Genomic DNA, 22,288 nt, shown 5'->3' with positions numbered 1-22,288 from the left:
CCCACATGCGATGGCGAGAGCAAGGCATGGTAATGTTTGGGAGAGTGAAGTGTGTGGGGTGGGTTGTAGTGAAAGAGAAGTGAATATATGTAGGAGGGAGATAATTGAGGGCCTTAGAGCTGAGAGTGAGACGTTTCTGCTTGACGCAGTGAGAGATGGACAACTGGAGGCTTTTGAAGAGTGGGGAGAAACGCACGGGACGATGACTTACAAAATGACGTGGGTAGCTAAAGTAAAGTATGGGTTAGAGAGGTGAGACACTCGGGGCAGGGAGGTCTGCAAGGAAACCGATGCTGTAGTCAGATGGGATATGCCAACTGGCAGCAGTATGGATGGAGAGGAAGTCTTAAAATGGATTCAATTATTAACAGTAAACATCTTATTTGCACAGTCATATGACCTATGCAAATGACTTCTTGATTTTTTCAGGCTGAAAATAACATGAACTCATTTTTCAAAAGAAATGGAGAACTTTGACATAAGTCCTTGAGGGAAGATTGATTTAAAAGATAAAGTTGGAAACAATGATAGACAGAGAAAAAGTATTCCTTTAGGTCAGGTCAAGGTCAGATCCACAGAGCAGGAGTGTTTCCTTTACCTCTGGCCTGACAATCGCCAACTGTAACAACTATTGTTATGGGAAATCAAAAAGCATTAAGGTAGTAGCAGGTGGGGTCATGTTTGTGTGATGAAATTGCTCTCCTTCCTCATATCTGACAGACAGACTCTCCCCCACTTCAATGCCTGACTGACTGATGAACTCTGTTGTATTGTGCTTTCCCAAGTGCTCAGTACAGTGCTCCACATATAGTAAGTGCTCAATAAAGGGAAGCAGAGTGGCCTAAAAAAAGAGCTTTTCATGACTGGGCCCTCCTTTCCTCTTCTCCCACTCCCTTCTGCGCCACCCTGACTTCCTCCCTTTATTCATCCCCTCCTCCCCGCCCACAGTACTTATGTACATATCCGTAATTTATTTATTTTTATTAGTGTCCATCTCCCACTCTAGACTGTAAGCTTAGTTGTGGGCAGGGAATGTGTCTGATATATTGTAATACGGTACTATCCCAAGCGCTTAGTACAGTGCTATGCACACAGTAAGCACTCATTAAATACGACTGACTGATTTCTTATACAAAGTTTACTCCTCAACTTGAAAACAAACTACTAATGTGTAAGGAATCAACTTCTTCAGTTACTTTGTAAAATGTAGGGTTGCTGTTTCAAAATGAATGCATACTGAAAATATAAACCTGTCAAGAATAAGTAAAAAATTCATGGTTTCTACGGCAACAAAAATTCTCTGACCTAATTTGCATTTGCATGTTGTTCCTTGCATTTACTTCATAAATGTCTTCAGTGTTATTTTTGCTTTTAAAAAAACACAGATTAAGCATCCAATTAAATATAGGCTATATTTAGGTGACAGAGTTCAAGCATTCAAATATAGAGAGCCATTTTAAAATCAGAAATGAAAAATATAAACACTTGTGATTTGGACACAATATTTGATAGATATCCAAGCACCTGCCTCTTTCAGCAGGCTCCATTTGACCAATGGGGCTACCAGTGCCCTGTGAATCCATGGCGAATTTAAATGCTTTACATGGAAAAATTGATTTAAAATGATACAGACTCAAAGAGGTTCTCTAATAAATTTAAATAGCTACATTAGCTACAGGTGTGTCAAAGTAAAAAAAAAAAATAGATCTAATACACTGAAGGGTTTTTCCTTTGTAATCTGAAAGAAAATTAATTTATTTTGGTTAGGGTTAGCTTTTCAAACACTAACTTCTTATTAAACTGAGTGGATCTCTTCAAAAATCTAAGAAAGGGCAGAGATTCAACTCCTACGGTAAGGGCAATAACCCATTAAGTTCAGCCATTTATCCAATTATCCATCAGGTCCAGTCACGTACAGAGAATAATTTTGGGGTAGAGGGAGAGGGGGCGGTTATACGGTATGGCTTCAGGTCACTACCACAATTCTCACTAGAATGTTAAAGAGTGCTTCTTTTGGTATTGTTTCTTTCCCACCCCCATTTTAATCCCTCTGAGACCAATTATATATAATGTCAGCCTCCCAGAAATGCCCGATTTCCATCTACCCAAGGACGTTGATTTTATTACCCCAAACTGGGTCTAACATTAAAGAACACTGCCCTTCGGTGCTTTAGATGCGTACTCAAAATGAATATTTAGCAAGAGAACCCAGCCACAACACTGATCGATTCGTTGAAGATAGCGTGATCTAAATGCGAGGTAAGAAAATATCTATATCGCTTATCAGGATAGTCATATATTGTGACATAGAGAAAGTGGTTGAACCTCAATCGATCAGTGGTATTTATTGAGCACTTCCTGTGCACTGTACGTGGTACCATACCAAAGGGTCGGTAGACACGTTCTCTGCTCACGAGGAGCTTACAATCTAGACGGGGAGAGATTTTGGATATGTCCCTAAGTGCTGCAGGACAGTGGCGGGAATATCAAGCGCTTAAAGGGATCAAATCCAAGTGCAAGGGTGACAAAGAAGGGAGAGGGGGTAGGGAGAGTGAAGGCTTAGTTTGGGAACGCCTCTTGGAGGAGTGGTGATTTTAGGAGGGTTGTGAGGGTGGGGAGAGTGGTGGTCTGTCGAATATAAAGTGGGAAGAGGTTCCAGGCCAGGAGAAGGTGGGCAAGGGGTCGGCCGCAAGACGGATGAAGCTTTGCTTCCAAGCAAATTCCATGGTTGGGAGAGATCCCATGGCATCTTGAATTACAGGGCAGCATTTGGAATTAATTCCTTCAGGGATCGACAGTTTGCTTTTCCAAAGGAGAGATGGTCCCGTTTTCTGCCCGGCGCTGCTTCCTGCTCTCCCGCTCCTATCCTGGAGGAGTAGCCGCAGCTTTGGGAGAAGCGGCGTTAGAGGGGAAAGGATGACCAACTGAGTCGGAGCTGTCAAAGCTCACGCTCCACTGCCGTTCACACACTGGAAGCGGCAGGGAAGGGGCGCAATGAGAAGCATCACGCGCAGTGGACAGAACCCGGGCCTGGGGGTCAGAAGGTCATGGGTTCTAATCCAGGCTCTGCCACCTTCTGCTGCGTGATCTTGGGCAAGTCACTTCTCTGGGCCTCAGTTACCTCAGCTGTAAAATGGGGATTGAGACTGTGAGCCCCACGTGAGACAAGGGCTGTGTCCAACCTAATTTGCTTGTCATAATAATAATAACAATAATAATTCTGGTATTTGTTTAGCACTTACCATGTGCCAGACACTCTGCTAAGTTCTAGGGTGGATATAAGCAAATTGGTTTGGACACGGTCTCTGTCCCACGTGGGCTCACAGTTGACATCCCTGAGGCCCAGAGAAGTGAAGTGATTTGCCCGAAGTTACACAGCAGACAAGCGGTGGAGCTGATATTAGAACCCATGACTTGCTGACTTCCAGGCCCATGCTCTATCCACTATGGCATGCTGCTCCTTCCACCCCAGCTCTTATTCAGTACCTCGCACATAGTAAGCACTTAACAAATCTCCTCCTCCCCCTCTCCCGTCCCACCCCCTCAGCACTGTACTCGTCCGCTCAACTGTATATATCTTCATCACCCTATTTATTTTGTTTAATGAGATGTACATCACCCTGATTCTATTTATTTGCCATTGTTTTTATGAGATGTTCTTCCCCCTGATTCTATTTGCCATTGTTTTTATGAGATGTTCTTCCCCTTGGCTCTATTTATTGCCATTGTTCTTGTCTGCCTGTCTCCCCCGATTAGACTGTAAGCCCGTCAAAGGGCAAGGACTGTCTCTATCTGTTGCTGATTTGCACATTCCAAGTGCTTAGTACAGTGCTCTGCACATAGTAAGTGCTCAATAAATACTATTGAATGAATGAACAAATACCATAAGTGTCATTATTATTATCATTATTATTATTAGTGGCTCCAGATGGCTAATCCTCACTGGGGCAGGAGGCAAGAGGGGTCTCTGTCTTGGGCTCTCAGCCTGGCCAGGATGAACTAAGCAGTGACAGGATACTGCAGGAAGAGGAGCAGGGTCTGTCTACCCCTCTAGACTGTAAGCTTGATGTGGGCTGGGAATGTGTCCATTACACTGTTATACTGACCTCTTCCAAGTGCTTAGTATAGCACTCCGCACACAATAAGCATTCAATAAATATGATTTATTTGTATTTTATGAGTGATACGGGTTTCCCCTCACTTTTCCAAGCAGTCCCCTTGGCAAGCATGAGAGGGGATATTATCATCTATTCATAGCCCAAAGAGCTCATCTCTCTGATTTTCCTTTTATATCTCTTTTTTATAACCTGCACCCTTTAAGCATGTCCTCAGGTTAACAGTTCTACCTAATTATCCAGGTGGGGTTCAGCAGATACATAATCAGCCCACCTTGCTATATGGCTGAGTGTATCCGTGGGGGGTGGAGGGGAAGGGTGTGTTTAAGAAGCTGCAAATTGAATTATTTCTCCTATACAGCTTCCCCCTTCCGTAGTGCATTATTCCTCGATTGAGTAGCTGCCTAAATCCATCACTCAATCAATGGCATTTACTGAGCACTACATTCAGAGCACTGTACTAAGCACCTGGGAGAGAGTACAATACTACAAAATTAACAGACGCATTCCCTGCCCATAATAATAATAATGTTGGCATTTGTTAAGCACTTACTATGTGCAGAGCACTGTTCTAAGCACTGGGGTAGATACAGGGTGATCAGGTTGTCCCACATGAGGCTCACAAGTCAATCCCCGTTTTACAGATGAGGCAACTGAGGCACAGAGAAGTTAAGTGACTTGCCCACAGTCATATGGCTGACAAGTGGCAGAGCCGGAATGCGAACCCATGACCGCTGACTCCCAAGCCCGGGCTCTTTCCACTGGGCCACGCTGCTTAAGCTTACAGTCTTGTGGGGGTATCTAAATCAAGTCAAAATAAGACTCTCTCCTCTCCCGATAGTATTTAAATGAATTAGCTTGCTTTGGGGGCTTTTAATGGGGAACTTAACTCCTTTCCTCTTTATTGTATTAGTGTAGAATTCTCTTAATAAATTATTCAACTAAGTTCGATCTTTTTTTAAGTATTACACTGACATTCAACCACGAGGTTAGTTTGAATGTCATCTTGCATTGGCTTTTTTGTCAGTGAAAGTATAAAACATATTAAGTAATAGTTCTGCACTCAAAACCACCAGGAACACCTTATAGTAATAATTGTGGTATTTGTTAAGCATTTACTATGTGTCAAGAGCTCTACCAAGTGCTGGGAAGTTGTAAGCAAGGAATGTGTCTGTTTATTGTTACACTGTACTCTCCCAAGCACTTAATACAGGGCTCTGCACACAGTCTTGTCTTGTCCGATCCATACCGACACCACGAACACAACTCTCCCCAAATGCCCTGCTCTCCATCTGCAATCGTTCTGGTAGTGGATCCATAGAGTTTTCTTGGTAAAAATCCAGAAGTGGTTTACCATTGCCTCCTTCCGCACAGTAAACTCGAGTCTCCGCCCTCGACTCTCTCCCATGTCGCTGCCGCCCAGCATGGGTGAGTTTTGACTTGTAGCCGATGGCCTTCCACTCGCTAGCCACTGGCCCAGCTAGGAATGGAATGGGTACCCCTCTTCTTGATTTTCCCTCCCACAACCGAGACTGGTAGAGTCGTGGAAACTCTCCAGGTGCAACCCTTGAGAGGGGTCTGCACACAGTAAGTGCTCAATAAACACGATTGAATGAATATAATATACGCAGATCAGACACATTCCCTGTACCACGGTGAGACTCACAGTGCAAGAGAGAATGAAAACAGGTATTAAATCCCCATTTTACAGATGAGGAAACTAAGGCCCAGTGAAGTTAAATGACTTGTCCAAGGTCACACAACAGGGAAGTAGAGGAACCAGAACTAGAACTCAGGACACCCGGGCCCCAGACTTGTGCGCGTCCCATTAGGCCACATTGTTCCTAATACCGACAGTCTCCTAGTCTCACTGTCTAAAGAAGAATAATCAATTAAATGCCATTCAGATCTTGGGCACGCCTATATTTTTGTTATCTTCTAAAGAATGTTCGATATGTTATATGGTTTCTGGAAAGATTACAGTATGACCTCCACAAAGGCACGTTCTGTGTCTTCTATTGCCTCATTCTTCCCCTCCCTCAGTGCCCATTACTGTACTCTATATAAAGCAAATCTTTTTAATGGTATTTGTTAAGCACTTACTATGTGCCGGGCACTCTACTAAGTGTTGAGGTAGATACAAGCTAATCAGCTTGGATACTAAGTGTTGAGGTAGGTACAAGATAATCAGGTTGGACACAGTTCCTGTCCCATAATGGGGCTCACAGTCTTAATCCCCATTTTACAGATGAAGTAACTGAGGCACGGAGAAGTTAAGTGATTTCCCTAAGGGACTAGAACCCAGGTCCTTCCCACTCTCAAATCTGTGCTCTATCCATTATTCATTAATTCATTCATTCATTCAATCACATTTTTTGAGCACTTATTGTGTACAGAGCACTGAACTAAGCACTAAGATACAATAATAAACAGACACATTCCCTGCCCAAAATGAGCTTACAGTCTAGAGAAGGAGAGACAGACATTAATGTAAATAAATAAATTTCAGATGTGTACATAAGTTCTGTGAGGTGGGGAGGGGGAAAGAACAAAGGGAGCAAGTCAGGGACAAGCAGAAGGAAATTGGAGAAGAAAGGGGGAGCTTAACAGGGAAGGCCTCCTTCAGGAGATGACCCTTTGATAAGGCTTTGAATATAATAATAATTACGGCATTTGTTAAGCACTTACTAGGTACCAGGCACTGTACTAAGCTCTGGGGTGGATGACGGTGGGGAGAGGAGGCCATGCTGCTTCTTATATTTAAAAATGAGACATTGTATATAGCTTTATAGTGTTCAGTGGAAGACTATTAGTTATTAATAGCTGATGACTGGCAAATTCAAAGAAGAGGAGTAGTTCATTGTTTAATTTACCAACCCCACATCATCCAGTGATTTTTCTCTTTCGACAACACTGTCCACCTGTCAATATATCAGACACTGGTCCTGCTGCAAAAAATCTGCCTTGGTCCATATAGAAATTTCCCATTAACATCACTTACAGAAGAGACATATACAGTGTGGATCTGCCCCAGGGTTTCTGCTTTAGAAATAAGTATATAATTTCTAAATCATAAGCAGCATGGTGTAATGGACAGACCATGGGCTTGGGAGGTAGAAGGTCATGGGTTCTAATCCCTGCTCCGCCACTTAATAATTCTGGTATTTATTGAGTTCTTACTTTGTGCCAGGGACTGTACTAAGCTCTGGACTCCTGTGTGACCTTGGACAAGTCACTTAACTTCTCTGTGCCTCAGCTGCCTCAACCATAAAATGGGGATCGAGACTGTGAGCCCCATGTGGGACAGGGACTGTGTCCAACCCGATTTGCTTGTATCCACCCCAGAGCTTAGCACAGTGCCTGGCAAATAGTAAGCGCTTAACAAATGACCACTATTATTATTACTATGATCATTTAACCCTTCCTGAGAGATCAGAAAGGTTTGAGACATGCAATTGTCCGACTGTACAGCCTACCTTTACGAGCCTTTGTTCAAGACAGGGATGATGGTTCTAAAGGAAGGCCTCTTCAGTACCTATTTCTGTGAGTTGTTCTTTTTCAGGAACCTTTCTCCTCTCAAGGCTGTGACGTCAACTCTGTTTCGGGTTAGCTCATTGCCCACAAATGCCATTCCCCTCATCAAACTACAGGGAATGTGTCTACCAATTCTATTTTACAGTGCTCTCCCAAGCGTTTCATCCAGTACTGTGTTCTGCCCACAGTAAGTACTCAATAAATACTGTCGATGATGATCAGACTACCGCCTATAGTGTAATATTAGGAGGTTAAATGATGTGATTGTTATTTTCTTTGTTTAGTAAGTTTTTGTTGGCTTTCACACCACTAGGTGCCCCATAGAAGCAACCATCGAAAGATAACACATCTCCCTGGCTGAGAACTAGCCAGAATTAGCAGTGAGATCTTACCATAAAATTAAACTCATTAAATAACTTTAAAACTTTCATCTCCATTAAACTTTTCTAGAAGGCTACATTTAGTTTGGGGGCGTTGGGGGAAAGCAACACAGCCTACAAATGCAAGGATTACCAGAAATCCTTTGCTTGGGGGAAAGAACACTTTAAAAAGGAAATGGAAGGAAAGGAGACATGTTAGTCGATCTTATCTGGTAATTAGTCAGAATAAAGTACAGGTGAAGTACTTGCCTACACCTGGAAAACACCACATGTAATCAAAGGTTTTCAATAACAACACAAAACTGAAACCAGCCATCAAATTCCACTACTAAGAATAGTGTCTCATGATGCATAAAGACACAAAAAACCAATAAAAACGGCCAGTACTAATTTCAGCAGACTGTAAGACAGAGCATCAAGCCACACACCAAGTTGAAGGTCTGAAAAGCTGTTGTGGTTTTCAGTTCTCTCTCTCTCTTTCTCATGGAAAGGATCTGACTAAAAAATAGTACGATTACTATCACTACTACTACTACTAATTGTGGTATTTCTTAAGTGCTTACCTTGCACTCAGTAGGTGACTAAAAAATTCTATTACTTACCACTCCTGCTACTACTACTAATAATAACTGTGGTATTTGTTAAGCACTTACTCTGTGCTCATCGTACTAAACGCTGGGGTGGATACAAGCAAATAGGGTTGGGCACAGTCCCTGTCCCATGTGGGTCTCATAGTTTTATGATGATTACTATTGCTAATATTACAGCTACTACTGGGAAAAACTCACTAGAGTAGAGAGGGTTTACCCTTGTAAACCTTGTGAGCAGAGTGTCAGCCCAGCATTGGTTTTTACAGACATACTTGCATGGACGGATAGGAAGTTACTATCAACAGAGTTATCTTTAAAATCAAAGGACGGCTATGCACAATATCTGAATATTTGCTTAATATCAAGAGCAGTAATGGGCACTGAGAAAAGGAACACACACAACAGACAACACAGACCCTGACCACGGAGAGTTCAAAATGTAATTATTCCAGGATCCTTATACTATTTTTCAAGGAATTGCAGCACAAAAACGTTCCTTCTTGGACAATAATAATAATTACACTGGGCTCAGTTTGCAAAAGATACCACTTCTTTCAATATGCTACCTAAAGTGAGAACCTCCGTATATTCATGAAAGGCCAACGAGTCTTAAATAAATTTTTAACAAGCTTACTGGCTTTTGTTTATTTCAGAGTAAAAGGGCCGTTTTATGGAAATTCAGAAGAAACAAGACAAAATTGGAATGTAGATGGTATTTTAGAATTTTTTCTGTAAAACACATCTAAATTTATAGTAGTGTTACGTTCATTTGGTTGTTTAATACGTCCTCCTCTTTTCAAAACAGTGACTGAAAAAGCATACCATATTCCTTTGACACTGCTACAGCTTCAGTGACCTTTACTGTGGTCTGAACCTTGATGTCTCATAGCTTCTCCAGACAAGACATGTGAAGAGAATGGATGATTGGTCCGCCAAGCCTACTGAATGGTGAACTGAACCAGGGTAAATTATGTGCAAACAGAGAGCAGGATAACTTTTTCAAGTACAGAAAGAAGCACTGTCTCCAACCAAGAAGTACAGTTATTGGCGTTTTGGAGCAACAGGCAGGAAAAGGTTGCTGTTCTCCAGATGAGACTTTAAGAACCAAATGATACTGTTTTTGATGACAGACCACCTCTCTCTCCACCTGCAAAGCCTTATTAAAAGCACATCTCCTCCAAGAGGCCTTTCCTGACTAAGCCCTCATTTCCCCTATTCCATCTCCCTCTGCATCAACCTTCCACTTGGGTTTGTGATCAATCAATTTTATTTATTGAATGCTTAGTGTGAGCAAAGCACTATACGAAGCACTTGGGAAAGTATAATGCCACAAAGTTAGTAGACATGTGCCCTGCCCGCAAGAAGCCTGCAGTCTAGAGAGGGAGACGGACATTAACACAAACAATATCTGAAATACACTTGAAAGACTTGATATTCACCCGACCCTCAGCCTCACAGTACTTAGCTATGTATCCGAACTTTATTGTACCGTGTGTCTCCCCATCTAACCTGAAAGCGCCTTGAGGACGGGAACGTGTCTTCTAACCCTTCTGAACTGTTCTCTCCCGCGTAATTATTTCGGTGCTCTGCACAGAGTAGTAAGTGCTCAGTTGAAAGCATTGATTGATACAAAGAGGATACACCAGGAAGCAGATTCAAAAACAAGACCAAGGCATGCAAATGCCAAGCAATCAGAAAACAAGTTTATCTTTTATGTGCAAACAGTGTGTGTCCTTTGGGAGTTTGCCTAACCAAATGTGGCACTAAGACAATCTTAGGTTCCAGACTCAAATGACGGTCAACAGAGCCATAGTGCTGTCCAACCTTCTCTGTGGCTATAACAGCTGAACTCCCTCAGGTGCTACAGACAACTACTCTTCCCCATCTTCAAAGACTTATAATAATAATAATGTTGGTATTTGTTAAGCGCTTGCTATGTGCAGAGCACTGTTCTAAGCGCTGGGGTAGATACAGGGTAATCAGGTTGTCCCTTGTGAGGCTCACAGTCTTCATCCCTATTTTACAGATGAGGTAACTGAGGCACAGAGAAGTGAAGTGACTTGCCCACAGTCACACAGCTGACAAGTGGCAGACCCAGGATTCGAACCCATGACCTCTGACTCCCCAGCCCACACTCTTTCCACTGAGCCATGCTGCTTCCCTTATTGAAGGTACATCTCTTCCAAGAGCCCTTCCCTGACTGAGTCTCTCCTTCCCCTCCCTTCTGGGTCACTCCTGAACTTGGGGATTTGCTCCCTTTATTTATCCCTCCCTCAGCCCTACAGCACTTCAGCACATATCCGTAATTTATTTATTCACATTAATGTCTGTCTCCCCCTCTAGACTGTAAGCTCACTGTGGGCAGGGAACTCTGTTATACTGTACTCTCCCAAGCACTTAGTACAGTGCTCTGCACAGAGCAAGGGCTCAATACATACGATCGACTGAATGATTGATTACTTGGCATCACTTAGAGGCTATATGAAACATCAAATAGTAGGACATTATCATAAGCAACGCAGTCCTAGAATGAAGTCTATCTCCTAGTATTGAAGCTAAGCTTGACTAAAGTACAATACAAGAGGTTGCAGATAGTAATAATTGTTGTATTTGTTAAGTGCTTACTATGTGCCACACACTTTACTAAGCACAGGGTTAGTACAAACAAATCAGGTTGAACACAGTTCCTGCCCCACCTGGCGCTTGCAATCTTATTCCCCATTTTACAGATGAGGGAACTGAGGCACAGAGAAGTGAAGTGACTTGCCTGAGGTCATTCAATAGTATTTATTGAGCGCTTACTATGTGCAGAGCACTGTACTAAGCGCTTGGGATGAACAAGTCGGCAACAGATAGAGACAGTCCCTGCCGTTTGACAGGCTTACAGTCTAATCGGGGGAGACGGACAGACAAGAACAATGGCACTAAACAGCGTCAAGGGGAAGAACATCTCGTAAAAACAATGGCAACTAAATAGAATCAAGGCGATGTACAATTCATTAACAAAATAAATAGGGTAACGAAAATATATACAGTTGAGCGGACGGGTACAGTGCTGTGGGGATGGGAAGGGAGAGGTGGAGGAGCAGAGGGAAAAGGGGAAAATGAGGCTTTAGCTGCGGAGAGGTAAAGGGGGGATGGCAGAGGGAGTAGAGGGGGAAGAGGAGCTCAGTCTGGGAAGGCCTCTTGGAGGAGGTGATTTTTAAGTAAGGTTTTGAAGAGGGAAAGAGAATCAGTTTGGCGGAGGTGAGGAGGGAGGGCGTTCCAGGACCGCGGGAGGACGTGACCCAGGGGTCGACGGCGGGATAGGCGAGACCGAGGGACGGCGAGGAGGTGGGCGGCAGAGGAGCGGAGCGTGCGGGGTGGGCGGTAGAAAGAGAGAAGGGAGGAGAGGTAGGAAGGGGCAAGGTGGTGGAGAGCCTTGAAGCCTAGAGTGAGGAGTTTTTGTTTGGAGCGGAGGTCGATAGGCAACCACTGGAGTTGTTTAAGAAGGGGAGTGACATGCCCAGATCATTTCTGCAGGAAGATGAGCCGGGCAGCGGAGTGAAGAATAGACCGGAGCGGGGCGAGAGAGGAGGAAGGGAGGTCAGAGAGAAGGCTGACACAGTAGTCTAGCCGGGATATAACGAGAGCCCGTAATAGTAAGGTAGCCGTTTGGGTGGAGAGGAAAGGGCGGATCTTGGCGATATTGTAGAGGTGAAACCGGCAGGTCTCGGTAACGGATAGGATGTGTGGGGTGAACGAGAGGGACGAGTCAAGGATGACACCGAGATTGCGGGCCTGCGGGACGGGAAGGATGGTCGTGCCATCCACGGTGATGGAGAAGTCTGGGAGCGGACCGGGCTTGGGAGGGAAGATGAGGAGCTCAGTCTCGCTCATGTTGAGTTTTAGGTGGCGGGCAGACATCCAGGTGGAGACGTCCCGGAGGCAGGAGGAGATGCGAGCCTGAAGGGAGGGGGAGAGGACAGGGGCGGAGATGTAGATCTGCGTGTCATCTGCGTAGAGATGGTAGTCAAAGCCGTGAGAGCGGATGAGTTCACCGAGGGAGTGAGTGTAAATGGAGAACAGAAGAGGGCCAAGAACTGACCCTTGAGGAACTCCAACAGTTAAAGGATGGGAGGGGGAGGAGGCTCCAGCGTAGGAGACCGAGAATGATCGGCCAGAGAGGTAAGAGGAGAACCAGGAGAGGACAGAGTCCGTGAAGCCAAGGTGAGATAAGGTACGGAGGAGGAGGGGATGGTCGACAGTGTCAAAGGCAGCAGAGAGGTCAAGGAGGATCAGAATGGAGTAGGAGCCATTGGATTTGGCAAGAAGGAGGTCATGGGTGACCTTAGAGAGAGCAGTCTCGGTAGAGTGGAGGGGACGGAAGCCAGATTGGAGGGGGTCTAGGAGAGAATGGGAGTTAAGGAATTCTAGGCATCGATTGTAGACGACTCGTTCTAAGATTTTGGAAAGGAAGGGTAGTAGGGAGATAGGACGATAACTGGAGGGGGAAGTGGGGTCAAGAGCGGGTTTTTTTAGGATGGGGGAGACGTGGGCGTGTTTGAAGGCAGAGGGGAAGGAGCCCTTGGAGATTGAGTGGTTAAAAATAGAAGTTAAGGAAGGGAGGAGGGCAGGGGCGATGGTTTTAAGAAGGTGAGAGGGAATGGGGTCCGAGGCGCAGGTGGAGGGGGTGGCACTTGCGAGGAGGGAGGAGATCTCCTCTGAGGATACTGCAGGGAAGGATGGGAAAGTAGGGGAGGGGGTTGTTGGGGGGGAGGGGAGAGGCGGAGGGGTGACTTTGGGGAGCTCAGACCTGATCGTGTTGATTTTCGTGAGGAAATAGGTGGCCAGATCATTAGGGGTGAGAGATGGGGGAGGGGGAGGAACAGGGGGCCTAAGGAGAGAGTTAAAGGTCCGGAACAATCGGCGGGGGTGACGGGCATGGGTGTCGATGAGGGAGGAGAAGAAGCTTTGCCTGGCGGAGGAGAGGGCAGAGTTAAGGCAGGAAAGGATAAATTTGAAGTGTGTGAGGTCGGCTTGGTGCTTGGACTTTCGCCAGCGGCGCTCAGCAGCTCGAGCATAGGAGCGTAGGAGGCGGACGGAGGAGGTGATCCAGGGCTGTGGGTTAGTGGCGCGAGAGCGGCGGAGGGAAAGGGGGGCGAGAGAGTCGAGATGAGTAGTGAGGGTGGAGTTGAGAGCGGAGACCTGATCGTCGAGAGTGGGAAGAGAGGACAGGGCGGCAAGGTGAGACGAGATGCTATTGGAAAGACGGATGGGATCGAGAGAGCGGAGGTCTCTGTGGGGCAGTAGCGAAGATTTGCAGGGGGAGGGAGTGTGAGAGATGAGGCAGGTGAGAAGGTTATGGTCCGAGAGAGGGATTTCAGAGTTGGTGAGTGAGGAGATAGTGCAGCGGTAGGAGATGACAAGATCGAGGGTGTGACCGAGTCGGTGAGTGGGCGCGGTATGGTGGAGGAGGAGGTCGGCAGAGTCGAGGAGGGATAGCAGGCGGGCGGCAGAGGAGTCGTCGGGTACATCCGTATGGATGTTGAAGTCTCCAAGGATCAAAGTGGGCAGAGAGAAGGAGAGAAGGAAGGTGAGAAAGGGGTCAAGGTGGTTGAAGAAGTCGGAGGTGGGACCGGGAGGGCGGTAGATGACGGCGACAAGTAACGAGTGGGTGGTAGAGGCGAATGATATGGGCTTCGAAGGAGGGGAAGGAGAGGGAGGGGGGAGGAGGGATAGTGAGGTCACAAATCAGACAAGTGGCAGAGCCATGACTTTCCGATTCCCAGGCCCATGCTCTATGATCTCTGCCCACAAAGAAATTACAGTCTACAGGTGGATATAGGCTTTAAAATAAATTAGATGGGGAAATGGGCAAATATAAAAATATGTACATAAGTGCTCTGGGGCTGAGGTAGGGTGATTTTCAAATGATTAAGGGGAGCAGATCCAAGAGTACAGGTGACGCAGAAGGGAAGTTTGAATATGAGAGCTTAGTCAGGGAAGACCTCTTGGAGAAGAGATTTTAGTGGGGATTTGAAGGTGGAGAGAGAGTTGATCCATTGTATATGAGGAGAGGAGGGAGATAGTATAGTGCTCTGCACACGGTAAGCACTGAATAAATACCATTGACTGATTCACTGACAACATGGACTCTTTAGGCTCACAGATGGGAAGTCTTTAGCTACCAGGGTTATTAGAAATGGAGCCAACTAAGTCAGTGGGCATTGCAGAACTAAAACTGGTCAGGAGATAAGTTCCCAAACAGGTCATGTGTGTACGCTCCTTATTTATTTGAACATTTTTTGGCTTCCAATAGTAAAATGTTCAAATATGAAATTGGTAGTCGGAGAAGAAGCGTGGCTCAGTGGAAAGAGCCCGGGCTTTGGAGTCAGAGGTCATGGGTTCGAATCCCGGCTCTGCCACTTGTCAGCTGTGTGACTGTGGGCAAGTCACTTAACTTCTCTGGGCCTCAGTTACCTCATCTGTAAAATGGGGATTAAGACTGTGAGCCCCATGTGGGACAACCTGATTCCCCCGAGTCTACCCCAGCGCTTAGAACAGTGCTCTGCACATAGTAAGCGCTTAACAAATACCAACATTATTATTATATCTATTTTGTACAAAATTATTGCATATTTCATATCAGATGACTTCTCACGTGCATCAGTTTGACATAAATTTCCAAATGTTTTTTTTAAGCATATTTTAATGAAAATTGGAGTACATCTAAAAGCAGCACATAATTACATACACAGAACCTTCTAGACAATTGGATATGCAAGAAAAGCGAATGTCTTAGTGTTTCTGACTTTGAAAAACCTGAATTATTGATACGTTCAATATTGTTGAAATGATGCATTCTTAGGCGTCTCCAATTCTGCAAAAATTGCCATTGAATGGCAATCCTGAGATCGGGCTTTTGTTTCAAAGCTGGGAAAATCTCAACAAACCCAGTTTGTAAAATTCACTTCTAAAATCAATCAATCATATTTATTGAGCACTTACTTTGTGCAGGGCACTGTACTAAGCACTTGGGAGAGTACAACACAATATAGCAAATTCCCTGCCTCCAACAAGCTTACTGCCAAGGGAGAAAGGATGAATCCCCCCAAACACATATTAAAATCATCTTTATTGTTTACTTAAAAACAAAGAAGTGTTCACAAGCAGTAGGCCAATTTATTAAAGTTCATTTGAATGACTATATATTCTTGGTTTTGGCTATTCACTAACAAAGAGATCAAATTCATCCTACAGAGTCCGAAGCAGAAGCAAGCACTGCTGTCTAAGAATTTTTCCTACTTCAGTAGAACATATCTAAACTGAATAAAGATTTTCTAGCATAAATTTTCCTCTGTACATGAAATATGTAGGATATTAACAACATTAGGTTATTCTCACCACTTCTAATCCTATGTAATATTTATTTAAAAATTTTAAAACTCCCTCATTGCCATCTTTAAGAAAAGAATACATGTATCAGCAAGTCGACATTTCAAACTCTCTCATTCTCCGTATCAGATCTGATCAAAGTGACATTATCACATAGCCTGTAATATTTTGTAGGGTTCATCATTTTAGTAAGCAATTATTTTCCATATTTATCAAGGCACCACGAGTCTCCTTTAGTGAGGCATAAAATCTGATCTAGCCAATATGGACGATCACACTGCCTTTCTTTGCGAAAAGAACAAAATATTACATGTTTGGCTTTGTATCTTTTTTTTTTCAAAACTGGAAAGTATATAATAGAGTCAGTCAAAAGTGGAATCTCTTTCCCTTTCCCAACTCCAAGACCTTCTATCTGGGCCAGACTTTGATATTTGCCCCTTGGCTGAGAATCCGAATATCCAACTTCACACTTAGCTGCGGTGAAGTAGCCCTGCAGGCAGGCCGACTTCAACGAACCACTAGTGGCATCATCATTAAAATCCTGCTGAAGGTCACCATGGTAACCGCCTGCTGAGGCTTCACTGCTGCACTCGGCATCTCCTAATCAGCTACCATGTGAAATGCAAATTCAGACAGTCTGAAAATTAGTCAAGAAGAATAGGGGATGAGGATGCAGAAATGTGAAATATTCATGTGCTTCCTAGAAAAAAGAAGACAGCATGAATGACACAACAAAGAACGGCCCTTGACATTTTTGCTATCATTCTGCATTTCCGTTTGTATCCTCCTGTATTTCTCGGCCTACAGTTCTGAAGTCGGCTATATGAAATGCCATATTTGTACTTTACGAAAGAAATTAAAATAACCAATAGAATGGCATCGGTGGGAGAACCAAATAAAGGCCACATTGCTTCTAAATTACCATTACATCTTCGTATGAACTCATTCTAATTATGTTGGCCAAATCTACTTATTTGCAAAGGGAAAATATGTCACTCTACATATGAGCAAACAAAAAACTGGACGGCAATGTATCGCTAACATCCTCAACTTTAACTTTGGAAAAAGGGGATTGAGACAAAGAACCACAAGTAATAACCGTTGATGCTAGGACAATCCGGAAATAAATGGCTAGTACAAATATTGTCGAGAAACTCCTTTCTTAGTGACTGATGTCATCTCCCTTATTCTTCCTTCTCTGATTCCTCTTTTCCTTGACCCCATTTCCTGAAAAATGGAAAGTGTGGCAAGATTGACCTCAGTAAACGTACACTATGGGAGTTTTGAGCATACAAAGAGCCATCTTTTATTGCTTTCCTTTTAATGGAAATAATATGTTGCTCAAGAAAGTGAGAAGTCTTGGCTTTTGCTAAGCATAAGGTGGGGAAGCCCCTTACAGAATAGAGCTGGGCATACACAACTCACACCTGACCGATCAGAAGTGTTCCCACTCTGTATGTCTCTTTTTGGATACTGGTAATCATGGTGACTTGTATCATACTGTCCGTCTCCTTTGTTTATCATAAAAGCAGATGCTGGGAGAGACCTTCATGAGTCTATTTTAACTGGTCACCAAAATGCGGGCTGTGATATTTCTTGATATGAAAAAAAAAACCACTGCACTATTCAATTCTATTCCAATAGACAGTTACCCCATCCTACACTATCATTTCAACAATTCACAGAAGAAATGTGTCCGCAGGTGGGAAGATCTGGCTTAAGTCTGGTGGAGAATGAATCGAACAAGAACAAGTTTGGGGTTGGGGGTGGGGTGCAGACGGTCGGGGAGAAGTAAAAAAAGAGAGAAAGTGGAGGAAATGAAAGAAAAGGCAACAATATTTTCCAACTGCTCTTCGTTATTTGTTAGTGTCCTAATGATCTCAGAGACAGTAAGAATGGAGAATAAGAATGGAGTATATTCCTCTTCGGGAAAGTGAACAGGGTGATCACTATCCAGAAGTTTTTATGAAGCACAGAACCCAGGTTTCCCAAAAAGTTTTGCAATTTGTTAAGCAATAATAAATTGGCAAGTCATTTACTCATACCTGTACCTAGCTCATTTAACAAAGCAAACTGAGCTATGCACCACAAAATCAATGATAGTCAAGTAATTAACTGATGAGTTCCAAACAGAATAAAAACTATATTAAGAGCAGTGATTCTGCCACTCACACTCTTCATTTGCTTCCCTAGAAAACATAAGTATAAGCAAAACGAATAGCAGGAAATGGGAAATGAAAAATGACTTACTTCCTCTGAATAGTGGTCTGAAGGAAGAGGTGGGTAGTCACACTGTTCTATTTTCTTACACAGAGAATACAAGTTCATTTTGTCACCATAGAATGGACTTTGCAAGGCAGCCATCTGTGAAGTAGATCAGTAAAACTTACACATCAGGTAGAACTTCCAAGATGGGTTCCCCAAATAGATAAAAAAAGCATGGTGAAACATTCTACGGAACGTTAAATGTGATTTTGGAATGTAAAATTTTGATGACCTCCTTTCGGGAAAATTAGCAAAAAAGGCCTAAAAATCTATTTCAAATTCTGCAAAGTACAGACATCGCTTTTAAAAAAAAAACCCCTTCAATTTCACTAAAAACTAATAGGTGAATCTATTTTTTGGTAGTGCAAGGAAGATTCTCAGACTAGAGAATCTCACATTTATTCCATCGTAAGGAAAACTTTAAAAACAGATTTGCATCCTATTTACGGCATTGATTCTAATATCAAGACTATGCAATCGCTAAGTGTTTAATGAAAACCAGAAAACAATTTGAGTTTAAAAAACATGAACTGAAAAGTAAATTTATTTATCATAGGAAAAGGCCTTTGTTTATCTCAGACGAGGATGAAAGATGCATATGCCTACAAGCATGGCAAAACGTACCAATAATAGCTTGAATAGAGTGAAAACCTTAAACAAATCAGAAAGCTCAACTACCCAGGCATAGAGGCAGTTTCACTGGGCCACCAAAAAAGACTAACCTCTTTCAGGAGGACTCTGCTTAAGGAATGAACAACTTAGAAAATAACATTACGGCACCTAATGTTTATTTTAAGACAACGCTCTAACTTGACATTTAAAGTGCAAACAAGTGCAGCGGGAAGTGGGATTACCAACTTAAAGATTCAACGTAAAATGTTCGCCTCGTGTTCGCAGCCTCCTAAATCTTTGAACCGCAGCGGCACTGAATGCTTCATGGACTGCCCCAAAGTCAGTCACCCTTTTCTACATGTGCTAATAAGTTTGATTTTGGAAGGACAATGTGTACATTCCCCAGACAGACAGAGTGTGTGTGAAACACGCTGGTCCGTGCTGTGCTACTCAGTGAGCTTCAGCAGGGACAGGACAAGCTGAAAATGGCTCTCATCTGTCTTATGGTCCTCCGGATATAGCTTTAACTCCTTCGGAGCCTCGGCCCGCACGGCAACCGGTGGAAACCGGTGGTGAGAGGTGCGCGATACGGTTTCGTTCGTTTTCAATTCATTTAACGGGTCTGCTGCTTAGGTTCCACATTAAAGGGAGAATGGCTGGCAATGATTGTTTCATTTTGACGCACGAAATTGGGGGGAAAAATTTAAATGTCACAAACCACATACAACATCGCACTCGAGAAGAATTTTCTCAAAGCCCAGTTTTACTCATAGCCACAATTTTTGTCTTACAAGATGACATAACTTACCGGAAAAGAGAATGCTAAAAATTCTCTCTCAAGAACAAAACCAACCTCAGGATTTCTCCCTATGTGAAAATACCTAAGTAAATGCACAAAGATTCATTTTCATATACCAGGAGTTCATTAAAGTACTTTTGCCTGAATGCATCATAGTGTTAAAAAAAAAAAAGCCGGTCCCCTAAGGAGTTAAAACAGGAATACTATATTTTCATGCATCTCCTGCTTTGACAGATGAAAAATGTCAACTGTCCTGTTTTTATTTTCAAGCTTTTGCACTATTCATCTGGTTCATTAGTGCATCTCGCTGCTGCCCCTGACAGCTGCTCGCCCTCTCCTCCCAGCAGCTGAATTTTTCAGGCTAATTTGATCCTCCACACTGAGACGATCGCTAGAATGATTGACTTGCTCCCTGACCTCCAGGGTCTGACTTTCCTGATTAGTATTCTGGGGGTGTTTGAGGGACGAAAGCCCACTGTCTGTCTTCGGGGCTGGTGGCAGCTCTCTTTTTTTTTGAACTGTAAGCCACCAACCTACAACCCTGTAAGGATGCAATTGCTGCGCTGAACAATAAAGGAAATGTGTAAAACCTACTTTTCCATGTAAAGGTCCATGTAGCAAAAGCACAGCATCTTGATTTTAATTAGTAAAGTCTACTTTGTTGCATATCAATTAAAACTGCACGGCTAGTTTTTTTTAAGCGATCGAGAATATCTGAAAGTCTAATTTTTGGAGTTTAAAACATACTTTAAAAAGGTTTCCTGGCTTTACATTGTTATGAGTAAACCACTAACGGTATATAGTTAAAAATGAAGATGCTGCGTTCTCCAATGATTTTTTTGAATTTCAATTATGGTACTGTATTCATTAAAGTCATATTGAAGCTCGGTTTAACAGAGAGGAGGTGAAATATAAATGTCAGTTACATCTCGACAAAAGATGCTATAGTTCTTCCAGACTTCTTTTATTTGGCAGAAATCCAGAAACTAATAAATGAACAAAAATGAAATTGATTTTAAAAGCACTTTAGGAAGGAAATGATATAAAAATGCAAAGTACAGTGGCGAGATGGAGGGATGAAGAAGACCCCACTGTCTTAAGTTTAGTATGATTTTATTTTGATGAGTAACTTCATTAGACCCTGGGTTGTCTAAAAATGGGTTCATTCTTTAAAGCCAAATAATAATATAGATGGACTATTCAATTTTGAATTGGAGGCTCGAATATACTTAAAACAAATAAACAAACAAAAAAAAATGCTTGGCAAAACTTTCAGGACACTACTTCTAGCTCCAGAGGGTTTGGGGGTGTCTTTTGGTTTGTTTTGTGTTTTTAGTGCTATATCAAAATTTGAATCTGATCTTTGCACTGAGAATCAATCTGTGAGAAAATTTAAAAGACCAGCTAAAATTGTGTTCTGCACTATGTGAGGATATAGCCGAAAAGTGTCTCTAACACCTAAAATGCAAAATTGTTTTTAGTCACGTTCTTAATTGTGTTTCCTCTAAATTTTACCTAACTCGAGCCTCAGTTATGTTCTACCAAATACTGATATGATCACAAAATTACTGAATTACACAATTGTCTGAGGAATGGTTCACATATGGTATGCTTCCTGAATTAATTTTTATATTTTGTACTCCTATAATAGTCTGAACGTCAAAACAACGGAATCTGCTCTCAGGGATACTGAAATGATTTTTCAGTTACATGAGTCTAACAGCGGTCCTTTAAAATTCATTTTAGCAACAGCAACAAAAATAAACTTGAAAACCTTTTCAAGTTCCTAAATATGTGGAATACTCTATGAAAATATTATATAATCATAATTTGATAGAAGACATAGGAATTATTTACTGATTAAGAAAAATTGGTGGAGGTTTTTCCTTGAAATTCAAACTACAGTAATAAAAATAAATTCCAAGTGTTTGTAGGCTCATCAAATCAGATGATCTCATTATTACGCTGCAGTCCGTCTGCACATTAGAACCAGAAATGAAATTCCTGAAAATATAAAATTTAAATCAACTTCCATGGGGTGGCTTTTAGATTTTGTCATTATGAATACCCTAAAATACCAAACTGATTTTATGTATGTCACTTAGCAAGTAGGTTAAAATTTAAAATGAACTTCATCTCAAAGTTGACTCAGAGGTTACTCGGAGTTTAATTTCCCCCCAGGTAATGTATTTTTATTGTAAAATAGAATTTGAAGAACTTCATTTTATATGAATTAATTTTTCAACTTGTGCTGCATTCCCTGAATACACTGCTACTTTCCTTTTAACTTTTTCTATCACATACACCACCTGGATATTTAAAAACCTTCAATGTCTTATGCTGGTTAGATAATTTACATAAAAGACCAAAAGAGAAAGCACACCAATTTTTTTTTTTTTAGCAACATCAAAGTTCAGTAACACCACTATAATTGGAACAAAACAATTGTTTCCAAGCAGCAGTACAGTCTGTTCATTTAATATCAAATCTGTATTTCAGGAAACTGAAAACAAATGAATCTTGTTCACAGAACAGTATGATTGGAACATTCTGTTCATTTTGGTTCCTGACTGCATTTCTGTTCTTCCCTTAGACTTTGGCTGTTCTTTTTTCCAA

The 22,288-nt window shown here is 42.6% G+C and overlaps 1 protein-coding gene across 1 annotated transcript in view; it reads right to left on the bottom strand.

Moving 5' to 3' along the window:
- Nucleotides 1-22,288, bottom strand: part of NEK7 (NIMA related kinase 7) — a 227,255-nt gene that overhangs the window by 8,880 nt on the left and 196,087 nt on the right. The window contains 1 exon segment of the mRNA XM_029063357.1: nt 18,247-18,360. Coding sequence (XP_028919190.1) covers nt 18,247-18,360 — 114 coding nt within the window.

This window comes from Ornithorhynchus anatinus, chromosome 4 (genome assembly GCF_004115215.2).
Source record: "Ornithorhynchus anatinus isolate Pmale09 chromosome 4, mOrnAna1.pri.v4, whole genome shotgun sequence".
In the NCBI taxonomy this organism is placed as follows: Eukaryota; Metazoa; Chordata; class Mammalia; order Monotremata; family Ornithorhynchidae; genus Ornithorhynchus; species Ornithorhynchus anatinus.
This window is presented reverse-complemented; position numbering and strand designations above follow the sequence as displayed.